Source organism: Saimiri boliviensis, chromosome 5 (genome assembly GCF_048565385.1).
Source record: "Saimiri boliviensis isolate mSaiBol1 chromosome 5, mSaiBol1.pri, whole genome shotgun sequence".
Classification (NCBI taxonomy): domain Eukaryota; kingdom Metazoa; phylum Chordata; class Mammalia; order Primates; family Cebidae; genus Saimiri; species Saimiri boliviensis.
In genome coordinates, this window is record NC_133453.1 from 144,270,444 (window position 1) to 144,297,635 (window position 27,192).

At 49.7% G+C, this 27,192-nt stretch overlaps 1 protein-coding gene across 4 annotated transcripts in view; it reads left to right on the forward strand.

Moving 5' to 3' along the window:
- The window catches only part of LRRK1 (leucine rich repeat kinase 1), a 173,377-nt gene that overhangs the window by 89,014 nt on the left and 57,171 nt on the right, over positions 1-27,192 (forward strand). For all 4 annotated transcript variants that reach the window (XM_074400107.1, XM_074400106.1, XM_003940541.4 and 1 more), the window contains 14 exons: positions 1,812-2,038; positions 3,386-3,513; positions 3,608-3,771; positions 4,634-4,771; positions 7,262-7,374; positions 8,251-8,327; positions 13,752-13,881; positions 14,591-14,703; positions 15,124-15,338; positions 17,489-17,653; positions 18,619-18,791; positions 19,935-20,055; positions 20,312-20,471; positions 21,627-21,903. In XM_074400107.1, the coding sequence (XP_074256208.1) occupies positions 1,812-2,038; positions 3,386-3,513; positions 3,608-3,771; positions 4,634-4,771; positions 7,262-7,374; positions 8,251-8,327; positions 13,752-13,881; positions 14,591-14,703; positions 15,124-15,338; positions 17,489-17,653; positions 18,619-18,791; positions 19,935-20,055; positions 20,312-20,471; positions 21,627-21,903 (2,201 nt within the window). The remainder of the gene's footprint in view (positions 1-1,811; positions 2,039-3,385; positions 3,514-3,607; positions 3,772-4,633; positions 4,772-7,261; positions 7,375-8,250; positions 8,328-13,751; positions 13,882-14,590; positions 14,704-15,123; positions 15,339-17,488; positions 17,654-18,618; positions 18,792-19,934; positions 20,056-20,311; positions 20,472-21,626; positions 21,904-27,192) is intronic.

Here is a 27,192-nt window from a genome sequence, read left to right on the forward strand (position 1 = left end):
AAAAAATCGGCTCAGAAGTTACTCTCCTGATCCAGTACTGCCCGTCCGCTTTCATCGATGTGAACAGACAGACAGAGAGACACAGACAGAGACACAGACACAGAGCGACAGAATCCCTCATTCCCCAGATTCAAAGACCAGAGCTTTGAGAGGGTGTAGCCGCAGTCTTTCCAAACTCCTGGAGTTGGCAAAGGAGAACATAAAGACAGGCGCTCGTCGCCATCTAGTGGCCATATAAGGATGCCTATTGGGAGCTTTCTGCAGCCTCTGTCTGCCTGGTTGGTACAAATTCCCATTCGCAACGCACTCATTTTTGTTTTTATTTCTGCTCCTCTAATTTTCCAATACGTATTTCCAGTTGCTTCGAAGAGACAGGCCCAAAAGTAGATTTCCTCTCCCCAGAAACCAATATTCTTCGATAATCAAGAAGAAAAAGTCCTGCTCCGATACATTTCACCAGGTCCCTTTGACCACACCATGCCAGCAAACCACTGGCCCTTCTGACTCCCTCTTGTGGAAATAAAGGAAGACCAATGAGAAATGAGAAGAGCAAAGGCAATTTATTTAGCAGGACTTCAACAGCAAGGGCATCAGCCACCATCACTTGCATGTGGCAGAGACCCACAGATTGGCAGAGGAGTGGGAGCTTTCTAGTGGGACAGAGGAAAGACTTTGGGTGTGTCCTATCTGGAGGCTGTTGGGATGGAGAAGCTGGGGTGGGGGGGGGCTCACTGCAGGCTGGGCATCCTGTGGGATTGGTAGGTGTGCAAAGTCGGCTTTCTCTGGTTGGTCATAAATGGAAAGTGAGGACAAAACTTAGAGAAGCTGTCAGTTATTAACCGAGTCCTGGCCATTTTAGACTGACTTTTAGGGAAATGATGGTTTAGCTTCCTGGGTTGTTATTAGAAATAAGAAGTGGCTCATGCCTGTAATTGCAGCACTTTGGAAGGACAAGGCAGGTGGATTGCCTGAGGTCAGGAGTTCCAGACCATCCTGGCCAGCATGGTGAAACACTGTCTCTACTAAAAATTAAAAAAATTAGCTGGTGTGGTGGCATACGCCTATAGCCCCAGCTACTCGGGAGGCTGAGGCAGGAGAATCCTTCGAACACAGGAAGTGGAGGTTGCAGTGAGCCAAGGTCGTGCCACTGCACAAAAAAAAAAAAAAAAAAAAAAGAAAAAGAAGCCGGGCTATCTACTATAGATAAAGAGGTTGGTTTCCCAGGCAGGTCACTGTAGGTTGTGGGTCAGAGTTCTATTTTTATATATCGTGTGGCCATCATCCGTTTGTATACCAAGCTCACTCCAGAAGCAGCCTGTCCACCAAGCACCTTGTCACCGTGCAGCAGCTGCAGGCAGCAGCTCCTCTAATCACAGGGAAGGCAGCCTTGAAGGAAGGTCAGAGACTCAGGTTTGGGTGTTCAGCTTTCTTCTCCAGTCTGGGGAGGCGTCTCTGAGCTTCAGTGGCCTCCTGCGTACCCAGGCAATTTCTGGGGCGCTTGCTCCCCGCCTGTGAGCCGCCTCAATGGGTGGCCCTGAGCACACACCCACAGCTCCCTCTGGAGGCTGGAGGGTGACTTGCAGGAGCTGTGCACAGATTGCCTGTGAGTTTGTAAGTGCAGATGGGAACAGGTAGCTCCTCTGTGCCTGCCATCATGGCAGGCTTTGTGGGGGAGAGAGGGACATGTGCAGGCCTCTTGGGACCCCAGCTGGAGCAGGCACACAGAGGTGCACTCAGATTAACCCTTGCTTAGCCCATGTGAGCCCTGAGCTCACCCTCCAAGTGTGCTTTTCCCTTCTCTCCACTACCAGGCGCTCCGCGTGAAATGGTCCCACCTCAGATTGCCCTGGGTGGATCTAGACTGGCTCATAGACATCTCCTGCCAGATCACGGAGCTCGACCTTTCTGCCAACTGCCTGGCGACCCTCCCCTCCGTCATCCCCTGGGGCCTCATCAACCTCCGGAAGCTGAACCTCTCGGACAATCACCTGGGGGAGCTCCCTGGCGTGCAGTCATCGGATGAAATTATCTGTTCCAGGTGGCTCCCTGGGGTGTGCACGGAGTTGTATGTGACCCCACTGTCACCGTTGTGCTCCCGGCTTGTATTTTGTGTGTGTGGGGGGGGGGGAGGGCGGGCCCTGGAGGGCAAAATGTTCTGGCTAAAATAGAAGGAGTTTTGCCTGCCCTTGAGCCAGCCTTCTTTTCAGGTGAAAACAGAGAGGTCTAGAGAGATCATTTGTCTGGCTCAAGTTTACACTGCTCATCTGTGGCCATGCAGAATCCTTGCCTGAGATGCTCGCCTCGGTTCTGTGCAGGAATCAGATGAGAGCAGCCGAACCTTCCCAGGCTGGTGGATGCAATGGGGCTCTGAGGCACCAGCTTTTACTCCACCTCCCAGGGAAAGTGGGAAGGGCCTCAGAGAAAGGGTTAACTCTGCAGGACTCTGGCAGCAGGTGGACCTTGTGGGCAACCCAGGCCTGCTTCTTCGGGAGGCCTTGGGAGAAGGCCTGAGCTTTACCCCTGAGCTTGCATGGGAAGGGCAAGAACCTTATTTGATTTCTTTAGAATATGTATCTGCAAGTCCTCATTCCATAAAGGGGTTGAGTTGATTTTTAAGTGAAGGCTTTAAGTGAATTAAGAGCCAAGAATGAGCAGGCGCGGTGGCTCACGCCTGTAATCCCAGCACTTAGGGAAGCCAAGGCAGGCAAATTATCCAAAGTCGGGAGCTCGAGACCAGCCTAGGCAACATGGTGAAACCCCGTCTGTACTAAAAAATACAAAAATTAGCCGGGCATGCTGGTGGGCACCTGTAATCCCAGCTACTCGGGAGGCTAAGGCAGGAGAATCGCTTGAACTCGAGGTGGAGGTTGCAGTGAGCCAAGATCGTGCCACTGCACTCCAGGCTGGGCAAGACTCCATCTCCAAAAAAAAAAAAAAACAAGAATGTTGGAAAGAGCTTGGGGTAGACGGTAACCCACGGGATGCCCAAGTGAGAACAGGAAAGAAGGCTGCACGCCAGAACTGAAATACAAGTGCCATCCAAGTGGGGCCCTTCCCCTGGGCCAGACGGACAGGTTCAGAAGGTTCAGAGCCCTGCTCTGTGGTGCCTCAGCAGCGTTCAGGGCACCCACTCATTTTGCTATTACATGCGTACGAAGGATTAGAATCCCTGTGGTTCAGCCCGGGACCCACCAATGAGAGATTTGTCTCTATCTACACAGGACGCAAATGAATTAAAAATCATATGCACAACATTTGCAGTGCACACTCTAACTTTGCACAGGGAGAATGAGAGAAAAAAAATACACCTCCTTGTTGTACAATATGTCCATCTGGCGTTTTCCCTCCTCCTCCTGACAGCTGCCTGCCTTCTTCTCCACCCCAGGCTACTCGAAATTGACATTTCCAGCAACAAATTGTCCCACCTCCCGCCTGGATTCTTGCATCTCTCAAAACTTCAGAAACTGTCAGCTTCAAAAAATTGTTTAGAAAAACTGTTTGAAGAGGAAAATGGTATGTTTCCTCGTTGGTGACCTGAATGAATTCGTCGTTTGCTCCTTGGTAGAGAGATTTTTACCAATTCATACTTTGACTCTTTTTTTTTAAGCTACTAACTGGATCGGTTTACGGAAGCTACAGGAACTTGATCTGTCTGACAATAAATTGACAGAACTCCCTGCCCTGTTTCTTCACACTTTCAAGTCTCTCCATTCTCTGAATGTCTCCAGAAACAACCTAAAGGTGTTTCCAGATCCCTGGGCCTGCCCTTTGGTGAGTATCGTATCAAAAGTCAGGAAAGCCACGGTCAACTCTGTGTCTCAGCTAGCCTCCGAGAGCCTTCGGGTGCATCAGGGCAGCTCAGCCCCTCGGCAGCCAAGCCGGGTAGCGGGACCTGTTCCCACATTGTAGCCCTGTCACTGAGCATACAGCGAGGCTGAGTGTCCCAGGCAGGTGACTCACCTGAAAGCCAGCCTGCCTGGCTCTGGGTTCAAGAGCCACCCCACAACAACCACAGAACTTTACCTAGGGACAGCTTGCACCCTGGCACAGAACACGTTGTGCCTGAAAAAACAGAGTTCAGTTCTTTTAGAACAACTGTCACCTAAGATTGAGAAATCATCAATCTGCACTCACAGCACTGCTGATTAAATGGGGTTTTTGCTTCTGGGAAATTTTGCTGGTTAAAACAGATGGAACAGCATAAAGAGTGTGTGTGTGTGTGCGTGAGCTCGCGTGCGTGCATGTTCTGGTTGTTGGTTTTAAATCAGGAAACTTTCCATCATTGTCATTAGCATTCCTGGTTTGACCATTTGTGTGTGGGAAACCAGCTTCTCACTCCAGCGCAGTCCTGAATTGTTCTGTTATTTCCTAGGACAATGGGCCGGAAGTTCTGGAATTAAGGAAAAAGACCATGAGCTCCCCCAGTAAACCCCATTCCTGTCCCTTCCTTGGAGCAGGGGCGGGAGGATGCGGACCGTGAGGGTGTGTGGCCCCCCAACAGCACTCAGTCTCCTCCATCACACAACGTCGTGTAATGGTCTATTTTTAACATGCAATTTGGAAACAGTCTCATAGGCACCACTGCATTTAAAGAGCTAACTAATATACATATTTTTTCTCTTCAATCTCTTAGAAATGTTGTAAAGCTTCCAGAAATGCCCTGGAATGTCTGCCAGACAAAATGGCTCTCTTTTGGAAAAATCACCTGAAGGATGTGGATTTTTCAGAAAACGCGCTGAAAGAACTTCCCCTGGGACTTTTCCAGCTTGATGTAAGCCTCATAGCCCTTCCTTCCTTCCTCATTTTCAGCTTTTGAGAGAAAATTGCTCCACGTTGCAGCAAAATCCATGTGCTTTTCCTGAGCTTCTGAGACAAATATAAGAGGAAAAGGAAGAAAAAGTTCAGCTGTCAAAAATACGCATGGCTGGGAACGGTGCTGAGGGCGGCCCGTGGAAAGCAAACGCAGCTATGTGGGGTTGTGGGTGATGGTTTGTATCCCTTGGGACTTTCTTTAAGTCCACAGCCTGCCCGTCTATGAAGCTGAGTGGACCCTGTGAGCTCCAGGAAGGCCTTTCCCCAGAGCCCTGTGTGCCCACCCCAGCACAGAGGTGCCTTCTCACTTTAGGTTGTTTTAGGTGGTTGGCGGGTCCTTAGGCTGGCAGGCCGTGGAGCATACTCATTGCTTGGAGCTCTGGGCCAGCCCCAGAAGGGGTCCCATCAGTGCCTGCTTAAGGCATCAGAGCAGTCCCTCCAGAGGCCCTGTGGTGGACCCCCAGGCAGAGTGCCCAGGCCATCCTGCACCAGCATCAGCCCCTGGTCCTGCCAGGCCACTGCCCGGGCCCCCATGAGCTCTCCTCCAAGGCCTGGTGTGGCCTCTTGCGTGCAGCGACGACCACAAGGTAGCGAAAGCCCCTTCAGCGTGTGTATCCTCAGAGAGGAGGGGCTGTCATGTCCTAGGCTCCTGACAAGCACAGGGCAAAGCCAGGGACCCAGGGACAGGGCCTACACTACTCAGAGGAAAAGAGCCACACGGGGCCGCCCTCGGGGGTCCCACATCATACCCCTCACAGGGCCCTCCTGGCCTTCAGGCCTCACCCACAGCCATCGGGCCCTGCTCTCAGCCTGTCTTCTCAGATTTCACACCAACAACTCGCAGGCTCCGTTTTTGGGCTTCCCCCAGAGCTCAGAAGCAGCCAATCAGGAGAGGCGAAGCCTTGTTCCCAGCATCACCACGGACCTGCAGAATGGGTGTCTGCTCAGGGTCTCCTCCTCCACACTGGGAAGGGTTGGGTGGGTATGTGGGGGCTTGGGGAGCTCTGTGGCCTGGCACATGGCAGGACCTCCATAGATTTTCAGCAGATGGGGCCTGGCTGCAGTGGTTCTGATGGCGGGCGGTGGCGTGAGCCCCTTCAACAAGACAAGAGACAGACCATCAGGAATGGAGAATTTCATGTAGGGCCACAAACAGACTGTGGCCCTCCTGAGGCCACCCTGGTTGTGGACGGGACAGTTGGTGGCTGTGGTGATGTCCTCAAGCAGGGTGACAGCATGTCTGTGGCACTCCTGTAAAGGAAAACATGGGCCAGGCATGAAGGCTCAGACATGGTGACTCAGACCTGTACTCCCAGCACTTTGGGAGGCCAAGATGGGAGGCCAGCTTGAGGTCAGGAGTTTGAGGCCATGGCAGGCTATGATCAATCAGATCACTGTGCTCCAGCCTGAGTGACAGAGAGAGACCCTGTCTCTAAAAAAGTAAATAAAAAGAGATAATAGCCAAAGACGAATGAAACATGTTACAGGTCCCAGATAGTACCTCACCCCATGAGTGACTGGGTTCCCTGCAGGGTCTGTTTGCAGTGGGGCTGAGGGAGGGGTACCCGTGAGAGGCCCTCTAGACATGCTGATAATCCTGGGGAACCCAGCTTAGGACTCTATAACAGCTAGAGGAGGGCACGCAGTTAGGGCCATTACCCTTGGTGGCACTGCCACCCCCATCCCCAGACCTGGGCCGGCCCAGGAGGCCACCCACCAAGAGGCAGCGGACACCAGCACTGTGCCGAATACACCCCACGCCACCCTCACCAGTGAGACCCGGTGTCCCCCGAACCATCAGAGACTGGCACTTTCCCCAGAGAGGCCTCCAATAATCAGCACTCTTTTTTTTTTTTTTTTTAAGGCAGAGTCTCATTCTGTTGCCCAGGCTGGAGTGCAGTGGCGAGATCTTGGCTCACTGCAAACTCTGCCTGTCGGGTTCAAGCGATTCTCCTGCCTCAGCCTCCTGAGTAGCTGGGATGACAGGTGTCCACATCACTCCCGGCTAATTTTTGTATTCTTTTAGTAGAGATGGGGTTTCACCATGTTGGCCAGGTTGGTCTCAAACTCCTGACCTCAGGCGATCTGTCCACCTTGGCCTCCCAAAGTGCTGGGATTACAGGCCTGAGCCACTGCACCCGGCCAATCAGCACTCTTAAGAATGGAATCCCTCATGCTCACAACTACCTGGCTGCTTTCACTCTAGAACAATTGCCTTTCACTCACTTGGAGGGAAGTGCTCCTGTAGATAGCCCCGTTGCTCCGTGTGTGGTCATTTCTTGCGTTTGAAGAGACTGCTGAGCCCCACACTATTGGGAGCGGTGTGAAGGTGAATTGGTTGGAGTTGTTTGACTGTGCTTGGTCGGGAAACTGACTGGCTCTTCAGTTTCCCCTGCCTGCTTGTGTCTGACGCCATCTTTGCTTCTCTCTCCCTCCCTGTCTCTCTCAGGCCCTGATGTTCTTGAGGTTACAGGGAAACCAGCTGGCGGCACTTCCACCTCAAGAGAAGTGGACCTGCAGGCAGCTCAAAACCCTGGATCTCTCCAGAAACCAACTTGGCAAGTAAGCGGGGGCCTCTCCTCCCTGGCCACTTCCAAAGCATCATGTGTGGGGCAGTGGCTGAGCCGGTCTTTGGGATGGTGGCATGCCAGGGCTGCTGAACCACCAGCCCGGGGCTCAACAGCAGAAATCACTGCCTCACAGTCCTGGGGGCTGAAGTCCAGGGTGGTAGCGCCCCTCAGGGCTGCCTGATTTCTCCTGAGGCCCCCTCCTAGGGCTGTCTTCCCCGTGTCCTAGCAGGCCGGCCCTCTGTGCGTGTCTGTGTCCTAATCACCTCTTCTTACAAGGACACCAGTCAGATTGGATTAGAGTCCACCCTAATGACCTCGTTCTAACTCAGTTACCTCTTGAACAGCCCTGTCTCCACATACAGTCACATTCTGAGGAATCGGAGGTTAGGGCTTCCACATAAGAATTTGGGGGGACAGAATTCAGCCCATCACGCTGTCCTTTCATTTCTAATTTTTAACCTTCTGGAGAATCTTGTCTCTTACTTCAGCCCAAACTGTAACTCTATTCAAAAGTCTCGGCTGGTCACTAACTGAAATGGATACGGAATTGAATAAAACCACTCAGCCCCAAAGCCTTCCAATAGGTGGAAAGCCAGGATGAGCCCAGCCAGCCTCTGGGGACCAGCGACCCCAGTGCGTTTGCAGAAGGCCACTTCTGCATTATTACCGTGGAACTTGTACCCCAAAGAAGACCTCTGCGGGGGACAGTGTGAAAGGCAGCCGCCACTGCAGCGTGCGCTCCTGCCAGGCCCTGAAGAGTTGCACCTGAATTTCCCCCATCTCTGTGACTTGGCATGATACCATCACAGCCAAAATAGTAATGTTTTTCTTGTGAGGTCCTCAAATTTTATCTTTTTCCTCCCCACAGAAACGAAGATGGACTGAAAACAAAGCGTATTGCCTTTTTCACCACCAGAGGTCGCCAGCGCTCCGGGACTGAGGCAGGTGTGTGTTGGCTGGGAGATGCTGGTGATCCCAGATGAGACAGCGGGGTAGCCTGGTTCCTATGCCACCAAAGTGAGGATCGCCCTTATCTTGGGCCTTTCTCTTCCACGCCCTGTTGCAATGCCAAAGATGCCCATGGTCAAATGAAAACCCTGCACGTGAGCTGCACCCGTTCCTTATATCCCACGTGTGACACACAAGTAACCTCAAGCCCTGCTCTCCTGCATGGAGGCCACTGATGCCAGCAGCTAATGTGTGCGTGTGGTCTACACGCCAAGCACTGCCCTAGACAGGTTATGTATGTGAAAGTCGCTCATCCTTCCAACGTGAGGTTTGGGCCACAGTTCCCCATTTTGCTTGTGAGGAGACTGAGGCTCCCAGGGTGACTTCGCCATTCCAAAATACCATCAGCTGATGCTTCAACAGCAGGCATGTATCTCCTCACAGTTCTGGAAGCTGGATCTCTAAGAGGAGAGTGCCACACTGTCAGGTCTCGGGGTCGGGGACCTTCTTCCTGGCTTCTTTCTCTCTGTTTCCTGAGATGCTGGAGAGAGGGAGAAGGACTCTGGTCTCTCTTACTCTTCTTCTTTTTCTGACAGAGTCTTGCCCTGTCACCCAGGCTGGAGTGCAGTGGTGCAATCTCAGCTCGCTGCAACCTCTGCCTCCCAAGTTCAAGTGATTCTCCTGCCTCAGCCCCCCAAGTAGCTGAGACTGCAGGTGCCTGTCACCATGCCCAACTGATTTTTGTAGTTTTGCTAGAGATGGGGTATCACCATGTTAGCCAGGCTGGTCTTGAACTCCTGACCTCAAGTAATCCACCTGCCTCAGCTTCCCAAAGTGTGGGATCACAGGTGTGAGCCATCACACCCGGCCCCTCTTCTTATAAGAACGCTAATCCTATCATAAGGCCCCCACCCTCATGACCTCATCTAAACCTAATTACGGCTCAAATATCGCATCGCGAAATAGCATCGCATTGGGTGTTAGAGTTTCAACATATGAATTCGGTGGGGAGCGGGGAACACAGTTCGATCCACGGCATAGGGACTGACTGATTCGTTCCAGGTTGTGTGTCAGCTTCTCAGTAGCAGAGCCAGGTTTCATCCCAGGACTGTGGGACTCCAGCCCTGGAGCCAGCAGCCCAGTGCTGTCAAGTCTCTACTGCCACACAGTGGCACCTCACAAAGCCCACATGGATCATGGCCACTTTTGGCTCCACAGGCTGAGGTGAGGCCGAGGTTGCACAGGAGCTTGCGGTCTTCCCCAAAACTCCTCAGAGACAGAGCTTGTCCTAGTTTTTGTACTGGTCACACAAGGCCAGCTCAGCACAGAGTATGTCTAGGGAAACAAGCTCTTTTTGTTCCATTATCTTCTGTGAGACACAGGGGAAGGTATGGAGCTGTCCCTTTCATTAAACAACCAGCTCTGCTTCTTAACCTCAAAGCTAAGACTTCCAAAGCCATCCCCACTCACAGAAATATCCCTCAGGATACTGGCCCAGAAAATCAGTACCAACATCTAGGCCGTTTTAAATATAATACAGCTTTCTTCTTCAGTCTGATAGATGGATGTCGGCAAGTACAAATGGTGTGAGGTAGGGATAAGCGATGCTACAGAGGAGAGGACTTATTTGCAGGAGGTGAACGAGGGAGTCTGCCACTGCTGTGCTCTTGGATGAACTGGTGTGCTTGTGTGTTTAGTAGGATACACATATAGATCTGTTATGAACGAGTGTGTGTGTTTATATGTGACCGAAAAAGGAATATCAGTGGAACAGATAAGAGAGTTCAAAAATAGACCTAAGTAAATATAGAAATGTAATATATCAGGAGTCCCCAACCCCCACCCAGGCATCGAACCGGTATTGGTGTGTGGCCAGTTAGGAACCAGCTCACACAGCAGGAGGTGAGTGGTGGGCAAGTAGCATTAGCCCCACCTCCTGCAGATCAGTGACGTTAGATTCTCACAGGAGCTCAAACGCTATTGTGAACTGTGTGTGCAAGGGATCTAGGTTGCACACTCCTTATGAGAATCTAACACCTGATGATCTGAGGTGAAGCAGTTTCATCCCTCAACCATCCTCCTCATCAACCCTGCAGTCCATGGAAAAATTGTCTTCCACAAAACCAGTCCCTGCTGCCAAAAAGGTTGGGAACTGCTATTACATAATATATGACAGAGACAGAATTACAGCTTAGCGTAAAAGGACATGTGCTTGCTTTAGTAAATGGTGCTGGCATTCCTGCCTGGAAGGGGAACAAAACACGACACTGGATTACAAAAATGTCTATGTGGATAGCAGGTTCAAGTACAAAAAAAGAAAACAATAACATTTAAGGAATATAGGTATAATTGGCTATGAGGGAGATCTTTAAAAGGTAGTTGGGAGAAATCCAGGATTAATTTTTTTAAAGATTGAAATCATTGGCTTCATAAACATTCAAAGATTGTGTTCAGTAGAAAGCATCATAAACATGGTCGTAATGCAAACAGACTAAGAAATAATGTTTGCAACACAAATGGTTGCAACATAAATTGGCTTAAGTCCCTAATATACAAAGAATGCTTACAAATTGGTTTAAAAAAAGAAAGCACAATAGGCAAAAAATAAATAAATAAATAAATAAATAAATAAATAAATGGGCAAGGGATATAAAAAATTTACAGAAAAGGAAGTCCAGAGGACCAGGAAACGAATGAAAAGGTCCTTAACCACACAAATAGGGAAATGCAATTATGACTTTCATAACCGATCCTTTTTTAAATGAAGGGCCTTAGGACTTTGGAAATTGAGTCCAGACGTAGGGATTTCACTTGGAAGGAAGGGGAAACAAACACCATCTTCTCCTTCGGGCCAGACAGGATGACGGGTATGAGAACAGGAGCTAGCATAGACCACAGTCACGCAATCCACTTGCCGTGTGGATCCGAAATGTGTCTCCAATTTAGAAATGCCGAATCCTTCCTGGGACCACGGACGAGTGTGCAAGGAAGTGGCCCCGGCACTCAATAAGATGCCAGAAAGGAAAGTCATGGACGTGCACGGAAAAGCACAGTAGGAACCAATGTTCTAGAAAATGATGGTTGGTGGCCTGCAGGAGTCTGTCTGGGGAGCCACGTGAGGGGCCCGCACCCCCGGGGAGCTTCTCTGGCAGAGGTGGATCTTGGCTTTAGTGGATGATAAAGGCCTCTTGATTCTTTAAACTTCATCTAGAAAGTCAAGGCCCACACCTGAGTGTAAAGGCGGCTCTTTGCAAACCCTTTTCCTCAGTAGGGTTATTCTCTCAGGGCCGAGGACCCTTGAGTAAGGAATTATCTATAAAAGACAGCTTGTTTGCAGAAGGATAGTAAAATTCCAAGTAGATTTATGTACATTCAAGGAGTCATATTTGTGCAGTGGCCTCATCCAAAAATAATTTGGATTGCCTTTTTTACGGTAAAAATCAGACCAGCATAGTCATAAATAACTTATGAATAAATAATTACAGTTCATAAATACGTGGAGCTGTGTTCACCCCTGCCCAGGGCCCATCCTGCTTGACCCTGGGCCGGGAGGCTGGTTACAGGTGTTGCCTCCATTAGCAGTCAGAGCTCCTTATTCCACCCGTCTGTTACTTAAAGAGGCTTCATAAACACTGTGGCAAAACTTTAAAATTGGAAAGCACAGAGACCAGGCGTTTAGAAGGTGTTCTCTGCAAAGCAAGTAAGCCTTTCTCACGATTGATGTTCTTTCATGAAAATGTGAATTATGGCAGGCTAACATTGATCACCCCTCTTCATTGAAGAAAAAAAGGCACCTTTTTGAACACTTCCTTACCGTGCAAGGCCTCGTACAAAGCCACCTTTGGAAGGTTGGTGCACCTTGATTTCCACAGGGGCCCCCGCAGTGAGCCCCATTCAGGGAGCAGCCAGCCGGGCAGATTTTCCAGGCGCTGGTTTTGGTATTCCATTATCGCCTCTCCCTGAACGTTCTTGGAGGCCAGGTTACCCATTACCATTGTTACCGCAGCTGCTTGTGTGGAAGAAAGCCAGCGCCGAGGCGGGGTAGCTGTGATCCAGAGCAACTGAGCCTGGTTTCAGCCCGACAAAAGAACCCTGCTTCTCTGTTTTCCGTGTCTGGCAGGGAACCTGTGAGAGGGCTTGGAGGCAATCGTTTTATCTTGAATTCTCTGAGCTCCCAGGCGTGCCGTCCTGAGCCTTAGTAGAGAAGAGAAAGGCACTTCACAGCTTCTGCTGAAATCCAAACCTCTGATTCCCATCAGTGTGCGTTTCCAAGCACTTTCTCAACTCAAATGCTCTGGTGCCCGGGGAAACAGCGCATTCAACGTGATTTTCATGGCAATCGTATAGCAAGCCTAATTAATAAAGTCACTTAAATACCAAACAGTTGGCTGGTTTTTCAAAGAATGTCATCACAAGAAGCATGAAAACAGCCAACCTTAGTATATTTTCATTAACAAGCTTTTTTCACAGAAAAAGCGATGCAGGTATATTTTAAAACACCGTTTTAAATACTAACAAAGGGCACGGGATAAATATTCAGTCTTCTAGTAATTCCCTTCCCCAGAGATATCTCTGGTAACCATTGTGTTCTTGTCTAACAACTGTATGTAACCTATATGCATACGCATGTGCAGGTGTGACGTGTGCATATAACATACACAGTGTGTGTGTGTGTGTGTGTGTGTGTATGCATGAGTGTGTGCAGACATTTTCCGGCACACTAATAAGTCTTCTAGATATCTGATTCTGAACTCTTTTTTTTTTTTGAGACAGAGTCTTGCTCTGTCATTCAGGCTGGAGTGCAATGGTGCGATCTTGACTCACTACAGCCTCCGCCTCCCAGATTCAAGCAATTTTCCTGACAGCCTCACAAATAGCTGGGATTACAGGTGCCTGCTACCATGCCCGGCTACGTTTTGTATCTTTAGTAAGGGTTTCACCATCTTGGCCAGGCTGGTCTTGAACTCCTGACCTCGTGATCCACCTGCCTCGGCCTCCCAGCGTGTTGGGATTACAGGTGTGAGCCACCAGCCTGGCCGCACTTTGCCTTTTCAATTGATGGGCACCTCTTGAGTATCACGTCATCCCCCGTGTGTGTAGACCTGCCCCGTGCTTTGTAATAGTTGCAATTGTTCTATTACTCATTGAACGAACCATCCCCCTGTGGCTGGACACATGGATTGTCATAGGTTGTCCTCTGTCTCTGCCACTGAGTGTCCTTCTTCTCACATCTTTGCCACACATGCATGCAAGGATGTCTGTAGAATTAGGATCGCTAGGTCGATGAGGTGAGCATTTGTTCTGATAGGTTTGCCAAAATGCCCTCTGGAGGTTGCATCAGTTTACACCCCCACCTGGCCACCACGCGGTGACGGTCCAGGATTCTTTTTAAATGCAGTCTGCTTTGCCGTGTCTTTGCAGCATGCGTGCTGGAATTTCCGGCCTTCCTAAGTGACTCTTTGGAAGTCCTTTGCCTGAACGACAACCACCTTGACGCAGTCCCTCCCTCGGTTTGCCTGCTGAAAAGCTTGTCAGAGCTCTACTTGGGGAAGTAAGTACTCGTCTGGAGGGGCCGTGCTGGCTGCTGACCCAGCGAGGCAGAACGCCCATCCCTAAACCGCCGGGGACACAGAAAGCCAGGCAGAAAGAAGCCATTGACTCTTCAAGAAGCAGTAGTGGGATTTTCAGAACAGGACTTGGTCAAGGAGGGAGGGGGAGAGGAGGATGGGGCAGCGATGCGATGAGACGCACTTGGCTGCGTCACTCGGGCTGTGATGAGAACACTCAGCCATCCATCTGTTCATTACCGAGCTTTCACTGCATGCTGGATACTGCCAGGGGTTCTAGGCCGTGTGCAAACCTTGATGAAAATGTAAAATGTTATATCAATATTAAAGTGACATTGCCTCTTCAAGAAGAGGTAGTGATCATCTTTATGGTGATGTACTTAGTAGCAGAGACAGGAAAGTTGTTGGAGGGGACTCAATTCTCGGCCATGGGGATTTGCAGAAGGCAAAGCTGCCCTTTCTACCACTGACCCTTCAGGGAGAAAGGCTTTGGAGTTAGTGTTGTAATCAGGTCCCGAGGTGTGGGTTCTGGGGTACAGGCTGTCAGTGGCCTCTGCAGGCTGCAGAGGCTGACAGGACTCGTGTGTGTGTGTGTGTGTGTGTGCGTGCGTGTGTGCGTGTGTGTGCGCGCGTGTGTACATGCATGGTCGGGGCACACCTGTATTCTCTCGTGATGGGCACATGTGTCTTCAGCAACCCTGGCCTCCGGGAGCTCCCTCCTGAGCTGGGGCAGCTGGGAAACCTCTGGCAGCTGGACACTGAAGACCTGACCATCAGCAATGTCCCTGCAGAAATCCGAAAAGAAGGTAGGGCATCCACAGCTCTGTCCCCTGCCATCACCTTGGAAAGACAACTCAAGTCTACTAGTTAAGTTCGGGGGGTAGAAACAGTTGGTGACCCATGGAGCACAGCTCCAGGTTCCAGGTTTGGCAACATGCTATGAAGATGTCCCTAAAGCAGTCATTACTGAGGGTCACTGTATTGAGAATGGCCATGTGATGAAACTGTGACCTCCTAGGCAGCAAGGACTTTGTCTATAGGTTCTTGCCTTTGAGGCTTCACTTTTGGGGTGATTAGTGTCACACCTTCCCTCCACCTGCTCCAATGTTCCTTAACTATCCCCATCAGAACACAAAGAAAGAGTTCCTTCATGACAGGATTTTGTGTTCTAGGAGATGTGAGCATGTTCCCATGCACCTACCCTTCCCCTTAATGATTTTGCACAGGCCCCAAAGCAATGCTGTCTTACTTACGAGCTCAGCTGCGGAAAGCAGAGAGGTGCAAGCTCATGAAGATGATCATCGTGGGTCCCCCGCGCCAGGGCAAGTCCACCCTCCTGGAGATCTTACAGACGGGGAGGGCCCCCCAGGTGGTGCACGGCGAGGCCACCATCAGGACCACCAAGTGGGAGCTCCAGAGGCCAGCTGGCTCGAGAGCCAAGGTCAAGAGTCCCTGTGCGCAGAGTCCCTGTGGGGGGAGGGACATCCCTTGGACTCCTCTCTCTTTTCCCCAGAGAGCCCAGGATTTTCTCAGCCTGATATCCAAAGCCTGGGACCTTTGCAGGAGCCACTGTGTACTGTTCTGTACCAGCTTCTGCCAAGAGCAGCGAATCATCTCTTGATGTGACCTTGTAGTTTTCTTTTCTTTTCTTTGAGACAGTGTCTCACTCTGTCACTCAGGCTGGGTGTATCCTCAACCTCCCCAGCTTAAACGATCCTCCCGCCCTGTATGTTTTTGTGATCCTTAACTCAAAGCTCTGGGCCAGTGGATCTTAACCATGGCTGTCTGTTAGATTTCCTTGAGGAGCTTTTAAAGATAGCACTGCCCAGGCCTCACCTCAGTGCTCTTTGACCCCAAGGATTCAAGTTCAAGTGGTCCCGGGTAAGGTACCCCCAGGACTGAGAGTAACCACTGTTGCAGGCAGTGAAACACACCAGCATCTGCCCCCTAACGAGGAAGCTAAAAGCACTCCGGGAATTAATGCCCTGTCCTCCCTGATACCTGCTTTCACCCCAGGTTCTGAAAAGTCCTGTTTCTAAGCCCTACTTAAAATAAATACATCACCATTTGAACCCGGGAGGTGGAGGTTGCCAAGAACACACCACTGCACTCCATCCAGCCTGGTGTCAGAGCAAGACTCTGTCTCCAAAAAAAAAAAAAAAATGAATTCATCGCTGAACCTAGTAGTCACTCTGCTTTCCATTCAGTGCCAGGCAAATGGAAATGAACGTTTTCCTGTTCATGAAACAGAGCCCATGAAGTATAGGTGGGATCTCTATCCCTGGAATAGAGCAGGGCAGTTAGCTCTCTCTCTGAGCTTGGGAAGCGAACACATATAGATGAGGCCTTCCTCATCAGCTGTATTTGCGTTTTTGCCACCCTGTGGTTCCTTGGGATCCAAGGGGTAAGGAGACTGCTGCACTATGGAAAACTGAGGAGCCTTGAGGTCCAGATGTTCCCTGATTTTCCCCAAAGTCCCACACATGGTGCCAGCCAGTCACTGTAGCACCTTTCACACACAGCCACTTTCCAAGCCTTGTTTGAGAAATTAGGCATTACAGCTGTGCATCTATTGTAGCGCAGACTCGAAAGGTGGTCCTCTAAAGGATGAAGCGCTGCCTACTGGGGCTAGAACAGTCAAACGCAACACTCGGTGCCAGGCCCATTCTATAACATTCCAGGAGCAAATCCAGCTGAGTCAAAAGGTTCTCTCCAGGACCCAGAATCCTCTGCATTGTCTCTTGCTCTGCTTTTTTCTTAACAATGATGCAATCTCATTTCTTCCCTTAGCTTCCTCTAGCTGAGGCCTGAAGGATGAATTAGTGCTTCTATTTCTCCTGGCCTTCAGCCCCCACTTCCTTTCTGCATTGACTAAAGCCCCACCCTTTAGTGGAAGGACAGTCCTGTGCAGGCTGAGTCTGCAGCTCTCTTCGTGGCTGGCCTTAGCCAGCTGACAACAGCTGTTTTCATCTTTATACAAAACCAGGTCAGCATGCTGCATCTTGGAGGCCGACACTGTCTCACAGAGATGACTCCTTTCTGTGGAAAATGCAGCCCCAGCTTCCAGGACCAGACTCTTACCTCATGCAAGGATAGAGAAACCACCGTTTACACAGCCGTTCCCGGCACCCGACAGCTCATCTTTTGTTTCATTCCCACACAGTGGAAGGGACTTTCCCAGCATCCTTGGTGGGCGCTGCCCTCTGATCCCATCTCCTCCTCTTGCCCTGGCACAGACGGAGGCTGAACCCCAGTGCAAGCCATGACATCAGAGTGCAGCTTCCTCCCACAGCGTGTCCCCTACCCATCTGCAGCCCAGACGGAGGCCTGTGCCCTCTGATGTCTGTCTCGGGCCTGGCCCCTGCTCTGCTAGGAGTAGACAGAAGCCCCAGAAGTCCACCCCCATGCCACGGGACCCCTGTCCCTCGCCTGGATCCTGCTTCCTAAGAGAAACAACAGGGTGTCCAGAATTTTCCCATGGTTGTCTCTTTCAGCCCCTCAAGTACAGCCTCCGGAGTTATCAGTGGTCTCTGTTTGATTTAGGCTTTGTCTCTAAAATGCCTCCCTGTCACTGCCTTGTTGCTCAAGTAGGTTGAGTCTGTGGAGTTCAACGTCTGGGATATCGGGGGACCGGCCAGCATGGCCACTGTCAACCAGTGCTTCTTCACGGACAAGGCCCTGTACGTGGTGGTCTGGAACCTGGCGCTGGGGGAGGAGGCCGTGGCCAGCCTCCAGTTCTGGCTGCTCAACATCGAGGTGAGGACACCCGCCGCCAGCCATGCCGTTTCTGTTCCCAGAGCTTCTCTCAAGCATCCCCTGTACTGAGAAAAAAGGGATTCTGTTCCACGGAGGGCCCAGAATCGCGGTCCGGCTTGCCTGCTTGCTTTGCACAGTGAGGCACTTGAAACCTTCCTCTGCTGAGGGCCAGTGGTGCTCTTGTCATTTCCCTGCTTCCCTTAAATTTAGGAACCCCCACCCTTGGATCACAAAGGGCAGCAGGGTCCCCTTCCTGGTGTAAAGGTGCCCTTGTCTCCCTGCCTCAGATGGCTGCTGTCATGTCTGAAGGGTCAGAAATCCCTCCCTACAAGTCCCACTCAGCTCCCCTTTCGGAGGAGGTCACAGAGCACCATAGACACCCCTGAATGCAGCAGTCCCTCGGGGTTCACAGAGAATGAAGAGCATGGGCGCTGCCCGGGCTGACAATCCTATAGCAGTCTGTTTTGCATTACTATGAAAGGTTGCCTGAGACTGGGTAATTTATGAAGAAAAGACGTTTATTTGGCTCACGGTTCCAGACTGTACAAGCATGGCTTCAGCGCCTGCTTGGCTTTTGGGGAGGCCTCAGGAAGCCTCTAGTCATGGCAGAAGGGAAAGAGAGCTGACATGTCACATGGTGAGAGAGGGAGCAGGAGAAAGAGGAGGAGGAGCCAGGCTCCTTTTTACTATCAGGGGAACTCGCTCATTACTGCAGGAGGCACAAAGCCATTCGTGTGGCATCTGCGCCCATGACCCAGCCTCCCATCAGGTCTTCCCTCCAACACTGTGGATCACATTTCAACATGGGATTTGGAGGGGACAAGCATCCAAACCATCTCAAGGCTGCAGATCGGTGGCTGAGCAGGGCCTGTGGCATCCAGGGTCAGCACACCTGCAGGGAGCTCTGCCCTGTCCCTTGTTCACTGCACAAAGACAGTACTCAGCCTTGGCGTTCTCTGTAACAGGCCAAGGCCCCAAATGCTGTGGTGCTGGTGGTCGGGACACACCTGGACCTAATTGAAGCCAAGTTCCGCGTGGAAAGGATTGCAACGCTGCGTGCCTACGTGCTGGCGCTCTGCCGCTCCCCCTCCGGCTCCAGGGCCACAGGCTTCCCGGACATCACCTTCAAACACTTACAGTGAGTGCCCAGCCTCTAGCTGCTCCTGCTTTCCTGTGGGTGCCAGTTGCTGATCTATCCTGGGATCTGCGTATAGAGAGCTCCTGAGGCTGGGTGGGGCTGGCCCCCTTCCCTGGCCAAGGGTGGCAGCCTGCAGAGCCGACCCAGCCTTGGAGAGGGTGAAAATCCACTGGCTGGCTGGCTGGGTGAGGCCTGGAGATGCCCCCTCTGTACTTCCTTTCTGCCCCCTCCCCATCCCCAGGGCCAATGCTGAAAATGCATGGTGCCCATGGAACTAGGAGACTGAACGTGGGCACCGCCCATCCAGTGGCTGTCCGTCTCATTTGTTGGTCACTGATCCAGGACAGACCCCGGGGAGGGTGTGTTCTTGTCCACCACTCAGATCTGATACAAGGCTGGGAGGGGGGACCCAGCCTTGCATCAGGTCTCAGTGATCCTGATAGCAGCCTTTGAGTCACAGGGGGCCAAGAGTTAGGAGGGGCTTTTGGGTAGGCGTCAGGATGGGCCCGGGGAAGGTAAGTCCAACTGCCCTGGACTCACCACCTGTCACTGGACTTTCATGATATCCCTGTGGGTTATGGAGATTGTTGTGTCACTTTACAGATGAAGAGGCTGAGGTTCGGCAAATTAAGGGTGCCCTGATGGCAGTGAAATATACTGCACATTGCAGCAGCTGCAGTGGTGGCTCTCAGATTCCCTCGCCCCGGGTGGAGCACCATGGGTATTGGTGCACAGTGGCCTGGCTCGGAATAATACAGGATGAGGCTTTCAAGAATTCCTGCTGTGCCCTTGAGAAAGCCCCATAGGATCTGTGATAAGAGGGGCACTAGCTCTGGATCGGCACCCGAGTCCAGACTGTGTGAGTCCATGCCTGCCCAGCCTGCTCAGTGTACCTCTGTACCTCACTTCCCTCTGTTGTGAAGTGCCATGTGTAGGCCGGGAAGACAGACTAAAATGACACAGTGTGGGACACCAGCACAGTGGTTTGTACCAAACAAGGCCTCAGTCAACTTCTTGTGTCATCTTTCGTGAGTTCTCCAGACTTGCCAGCGTTCAGGACAAACATCCTGGGAACACAGAGAAGCTGCTGCGCTTCCTCGGAGTGGGGCATGGTGAGTAAACTTGAGTCTTTTTTGCACACAGTGAGATTTCCTGCAAGAGCCTGGAAGGTCAGGAAGGGCTGCGGCAGCTCATCTTCCACGTCACGTGCAGCATGAAGGACGTGGGCAGCACTATCGGCTGCCAGCGACTGGCAGGAAGGCTGGTGGGTACCTTGCTCATCCACTTTAAACCAGAGGGCATGCTTCCCGTTGCTGGGGATCTGCACTGTCCCCTCTCTCCTGTGAAAGCCATGTCTGTGTTGCAAGGCTCAGTGGTCCCTGGTGAGGGAGGGTCGGGATGGAAGATAGTGGGTGAAAATGTCCCACCCCTTCAGGTGGCAGGGACCGGGCAGGATCTGCCCAAGCTGGCGGGCATGCCTTGGGAGCTGAGGGACCTTGCCTTGCCTATCTGTCCCCCAGATCCCCAGGAGCTACCTGAGCCTACAGGAGGCCGTGCTGGCGGAGCAGCAGCGCCGCAGCCTGGACGACGACGTGCAGTACCTGACCGACAGGCAGCTGGAGCAGCTGGTGGAGCAGACGCCCGACAACGACATCAAGGACTACGAGGACCTACAGTCGGGTGGGTGGGGCTGGGGTGGGTGGCAGGGTGCCTGTGAGAAATGGAACTGTCTGCACTTGCTAACTTTAGCTTAGCCCTCAGCAATGAGTGAGATGCCAACATTCAGCCTGTATTTCTGCCTCCCATCCCCCTCCCCTTCCTCCTTCCCTCCCACCCTTCTTTCCTTGAAGGGAGAGAATACAGACAGCTACTCTACAGCAGCATTGTGTTGGCCACAGGGGCAGACATACAAGCTAATGGACTGGCCCCTGACCTCCAGGGCTGATGGTCCAGTCAGGGAGACAGAAGTCAAACAGTTAACAGTCGATTCTCGATTCTCATTATCCACAGGAATTATGTTCTGTGAAGTCACTGTGATCACTGAAATAGCAAATACTGACCCAGTGCTCCTAGGAGAGATGCTGGTTTCGGTTCCTGCGAGCTTCCGGTCACAACGTTCTCATCAACCCATCAATACAGAACTTTGTTTTATGTGTGTTGCTGCTTAAAGACACCATACTTAATATATGTTGTTTATCTGTTGGCATTGAATTCACGGTTGACAGTACTGTCGCTCGTTTCTGAACAAAGCTTATCCAGCACATGGATTTTTTCCTTAAGGCACGTTGCAGCCTTCTCATACTTAGGGAACTACACAGTGCTTCAGCACTTCACTTGACTCTGCTTTAAACAATAAACTTATCAACAAAAACCACAAAAATTTAAAAATCATGGCACTGACATAGACCACTAAGTGGCCACTTGTTTTCAGCATGAGAGCTGAGAGTGTTGCCCTGTTCAGCCTCTGCTGGGAATGTGCACACTGGTCAATGCAAATTTTTCACTGCTCAGCACATGTCTGTAAATAACATTGATTTTGGGGTCACAGATAAATTTTAGCAAGAAGGCAAATTTGCAAAGGCAAAACCCATAAGTAATGAGGATCAACTGTAGTTAACCAAGTGGCCCTCAGTCCAGGACTTTGGCAAGAGTTACCGTGGGCCACCAGAGAACCCGTGACCAGGCTGCCAACCTGCCTGAAGGGTCCAGCATGTCAGGCATGTTGATTTCTTCCTAGGAAGAATTTGTGACCTGGGTCCTCTTGGAAAGAGGGCCACCCCAGAGTCCCTTTTGCCCCTTTGTCTGACTACTGCTTCCTCTTCTTGCCTGGGGCAGCTATCAGCTTCCTCATAGAAACCGGAACTCTTCTACACTTCCCGGACACGAGCCACGGCCTGAGGAACCTGTACTTCCTTGACCCTATCTGGCTGTCTGAATGTCTGCAGAGGATCTTTAACATTAAGGGCTCCCGGTCAGTGGCCAAGAACGGGGTGATCAGAGCGGAAGACCTCAGGATGCTGCTGGTGGGGACTGGCTTCACACAGCAGACAGAAGAGCAGTACTTCCAGTTCCTGGCCAAGTTTGAGATCGCCCTGCCCGTCGCCAATGACAGGTGAGGACACAGACTTACCAGGCCAGGCTGTGCAGGCTGCTCCCCAAAAAGGGAGTTGAGGTCTGGAGCCACTGGTGGCCTGAACAAGATTTCCAGGGATCTGTGCTGCCACCACTGCACTCCCAAAGCCAGGGACAGGCCAGCACCTGATGACCTGCCTGCCTGGCCGGGGTCAGCAGGATGGTGAGCACAGCTGGGCACTCTCTCCTGTGCCATGGGCTTCTTTTCAGGGAGTTAAAAGAAATACACTTATTGAAAGGCTGGGCGTGGTGGCTCACACCTGTAATCCAAGCACTTTGGAGGCCAAGGTGGGCGGATTACCTGAAGTAGGGAGTTCAAGAAATACTTATTGGAAAAGTGCAGGAAAACATGTCGAGGATGGCATTAAAAATAATTTGTGGGCCTTTCACTTTACAGAGGCTTGATGCTTTGTTATTTGGTAAAAGAGTAAGTAGCCAGGTGAGATGGCTCATGCCTATAATCTCAACTCTTTGGGAGGCTAAGGCAGATGGATCACTTGAGGTCAGGAGTTTAAGACCAGCCTGACCAACATGGTGAAACCTCGTTTCTGCTATGGGTGTGCTGGCGCGTGCCTATAATCCCAGCTACTTGGGAGACTGAGGCAGGAGAATGGCTTGAACCCAGAAGGCAGAGGTTGCAGTGAGCAGAGACCGTGCCACTGCACTCTAACCTGGGCAACAGAGTGAGACTCCTTCTCAAAAAAACAAACAAAAAAAGAGTGAGTGAACTAGAATGTGCATGCTAATTACACAGCCCAGCTTCAAAATGCAGTCCAACATGATTAAATCATGAGAGCAATATGATCAGCTGCTCCAGAGTAGATGGTCCAAGCGTCAAATGGAGGCTTTCTGTAGAGTGGCTAATCCTTGCCTCTTTCTGTGGACTTCTCCTGGATCTGCAGCACACCCAGGTCTCCCCAGTCCTAAACTGCAAACAAAACAAACAAGCCTCCCTCCTCCTTTTCCTTCCTCCTTTCCTTGCTCCCCAGCACCTGCTACCCCTCCTCATCACTTTTTGCTGGTTGCCAGGCAGCCTACTAGGTGCCCCCAGGTACCCCTCCTGTCCTCTGCTGACCCTGCCCCAAGTACTGACCCTGACCTCTGGAGGGCCTTCTCCATGATGGGACCCTGCCACCCTCCCTTCCAGCCTCCACTGTCCTCAGCAGGCCCCTCCCCCGCACTTTCCTCAAGCTGCCTTGGTCCTCCACGCCTCAAGGGAACAATGCCCAGATTTTCAGCAGGGCGCACCCTCCAGAGGCTCAGGCCTGGGCTTCCAAATTGCCTAGAAGTCTGGCATGGTGACCAACTCAGCATGTCTGAGACTCCTGCTTTCTCTCCTCTGCTGTCTGGTCGCACGGATCACCTCCCCCATGGAACTGTACTCGAGTTGTGGCACTCTAGGCTCAAAATTCCTCTCTGTACCCCTGACATCCAGTCCTCACCCCACCTGCCATGACATAGCCCTGCTTTCTCCCAGTGAAACAATTCTGTTGACTGGCGCTTTCCTCCTTGTGCCACCCACATCTGCTGCTGGGTTGTTTTTGTTTTTGTTTACAGTTTTAAATATTTTTTCCGTAAGTTATTGGGGTACAGGTGGCATTTGGTTACATGAGTATGTTCTTTAGTGGGAATTAATGAGATTTTGGTGCACCCATCACCCAAACAGGATACACTGCACCCTATTTGTGTCTTTTATCCCTCACCCCCTTCAGAATCTTTCCCCCGAGTCCCCAGAGTCCATCGTGTCATTCTTACGCCTTCGCATCCTCATAGCTCAGCTCCCACATATCAGTGAGAACATACGATGTTTGGTTTTCCATTCCCGTGTTACTTGACTTAGAATAGTCTCCAGTCTCATCCAGGTCACTGCAAATGCTGTTAATTAATTCCCGTTGATGGCTGAGTGGTATTCTGTCATAGGTAAAGTTTACTTACAGTGAAATGCACAGATCGCTAGTGTTCATATCAGTGACTTTTGACCACTGCGTACAACTGTGCAAGCAGCAGCTGCATCAAGTTACAGAACGTTCCTGACCTCCCAGAAGTCCTCGCACACTCCCTTCCAGTCATTTCCCATCCATATCGCCACCAGCGCCCTTTCTAGCACCAGAGCCTAGTGTTCCCTGTTCTGGAACTGCTCAACTGCACAGAGTCACATGGTATGGTCTCTAATTGGCTTCTCCCACTACACATCATGCGTCTGAGATCCATCCTGTGGTTGTGTGTATCAGAAGCTGGATCTTTTTGTTGCTGAGCAGTATTCCACTGTATGGCTTTACTGCAATTTGTTTATCCACTCACCTGTTGATGGACATTAGGATGGTTTCCAGCTCTGGGCTATTAGGAATAACACTGCTATAAATAGTCTTTTTTTTTTTTTTTTTGAGACGGAGTTTCGCTCTTGTTACCCAGGCTGGAGTGCAATGGCGCGATCTTGGCTCACCGCAACCTCTGTCTCCTGGGTTCAGGCAATTCTCCTGCCTCAGCCTCCTGAGTAGCTGGGATTACAGGCACGCGCCACCATGCCCAGCTAATTTTTGTATTTTTAGTAGAGACGGGGTTTCACCATGTTGACCAGGATGGTCTCGATCTCTTGACCTCATGATCCACCCGTCTCGGCCTTCCAAAGTGCTGAGATTATAGGTGTAAATAGTCTTAAGTCTTTTTGTAGACACATGTTTTCTTTTCTCTTGGGTAAAAACTAGGAGTGGAATTGCTGGGTCATAGAGTGTAAGTTTAATTTTATAGGAAATCACCAGGCTGTCACCCAAGAGATTGTGTGTTCTTCCAAGGGACTGTGCATTCTGTTTCCCCCCCAATATCTGTTGTCTGTAGGTCTTTCTGATTTTGGCTATTCTAATGGACATGAGCATGTCCTTGACTGTGGCTTTCTTTACCTTTTCTTCATGACTGATGAGATCGAGTACCTTTCGCTAGCTTAATGGCCCTTGGTCTGTCTTCTTTTGTGAAGTGTCTATTCAAGTTTTATGTCTATTTTATGATTAGAATGTTTTCTTTCTTGGTACTAATATGTACTTCTTTATATCTTCTGGTTAGAAGTTCATTCTCCGATACATGATTTGCAAACATTTTCTCCCAGTCTGTGACTTGCTTTTTTAATATATTAATGAAATCTAACTTTTTTATTTTGTGATTACTGCTTTTTGTGTCATCTTTAGCAAATATTTGATTATACCACAATCTTGATGATCTTTCTATATTTTTCTTCTAGAAGGTTTGTAGTTTAGCTTTTACTTCCAGGCCTATAATCTATGTAAAATTAATTTTTGTACATGGGGTAAAGTAGGGTGTCAAAGTCCGTTTTTTTTCCCATATATTTATCTGGTTGTTCCAGAACCATTTGTTGAAAAGATTTTCCTTTCCCCATTTAATTACCTTGATTTCCTTATCAAAAATCAGTTGGGTGGGTATATTTCAGGACTGTTATTTTGCTCCACTAAACTATGTACCTATCCTTACACCAGTTCCAAACTCTACTAATTATTGCAGCTTTAGAGTAAGACTTGAAATCAGCTTGTATGAACCTTTTGTATCAGTTTCCTATGGCTGCTGTATGGTACCATGAATGTGGCATCTTAAAACAACACACATTTATTCCCTTATAGTTCTGGAAGCCAGAAGTCCAAAATCCGTTTCCCTGGTCCAAAATCAAGGCGTCAGCGGGAACAGGCTGCCTCTGCAGGCTCTAGAAGAAAATGCATTTTCTCATATTTTCTAGCCTCTGGGGCTGCATTTCTCAGCTCATGTTTCTTTTATTGACACGTAATATCTTACATATTTATGGGGTACGTGTGAGTATTTTTTACATGCATAGAATGTGGAATGATCAAGTCAGGGTATTTGAGGTATCCATCACCTTGAGTAGTATTATCCTTTGTATGTGTGGTATCATTTCAATTCCTCACTTCTAACTACCGTGAAATATACAATATATTCTTGCTAGCTATAGTCCCCCTAGTCTGCTATTGATCGTTAGAACTTATTTCTTCTCACTCTGTTTGTACTCATTCACCAACCTCTCTTCATCTCTCCCTCCCTTGCTCACACCCCTCCCAGCTTCTGGTATCTGTCATTCTATTTTCTATCTCCATAAGATAGACATTTTTTAGCTCTCACATAGGAGTGGGAGCAGGCAGTATTTGTCTTTCTTTGCCTGGCTTATTTCATTTACCGTAACGATGTCCAGTTTCATCCATGCTGCTGCAGATGACATGATTTCATTCTTTTGTTTGGCCTAATTGTATTCACTGTGTGTATGTACCTTTCTTTATCCATTTGTTCTTTGACGGACACTTAGGTTGATTTCTTATCTTTGCTATTGTGAATAGTGCTGCAGTAGATGTGGGAATGTAGGTATCCCTTTATTACCTGATTTCCTTTGTATAAATACCCACTAGTGGGATTACTGGATTGTATGATAGTTCTATTTTTAGTTTTTTGAGAAATCGCCATACAATTTTCCACAGTGGTTGAACTAGTTTACATTATAGCCTATGTGTGTGTGTGTGTGTGTGTGTGTGTGTATTATACACACACACACCCACGCACACACCTCACACATTTTTTATCCAATTGTTGATTGATGTGCATTTGGGCTGGTTCCATATTTTTGCGATAATGAATTGTGCTGTTACAAACATGTCTGTGCAAGTATCTTTTTTGTATGATGACTTTTTTTCTTCTGGGTAGACAGCCAATAGTGAGATTGCTGGATCATTTTCTACATAAGTATTTAAAGCCACAGCTTTCTAAGCACTGCTTTATATGACAAATACAACCCATTTTGCTATGTTGTGTTTTTATCATTTCATTTGAAAGATTTTCTAATATATCTTGTGCTTTCTTCTTTAATTGACTGGTTATTTAGAAGTGTGTTTTTTTTTATTTTCAAGTACTTTGGAATTTCCTACTTGCCATATTGTTATTAATGTTTAATTATTTTGGTCAGAGAGTATATTCTAAGATTTCTGTATTTTGAAATTCATTAAGACCTGTTTTGTGGACCAATGTGTGATCTTCCTTGGTGAAAGTCTGAAGCACACACACAAAAATGTTTACTGTGGTATGGCTACAGTATTTTATAAACTTTAATCCGCTCAAAGAGGAAAACAATGTGTTTAAATCTTCCATATTCTCGCTGATTATTTTTCTTACTCATTCTATCAGCTACTAAGAGAGAGATGGTCAAAATATCTAACGGTGGATCTACCCTCTCCAGTTCTGACAGGTTTTGTTTTGTACATTTTGA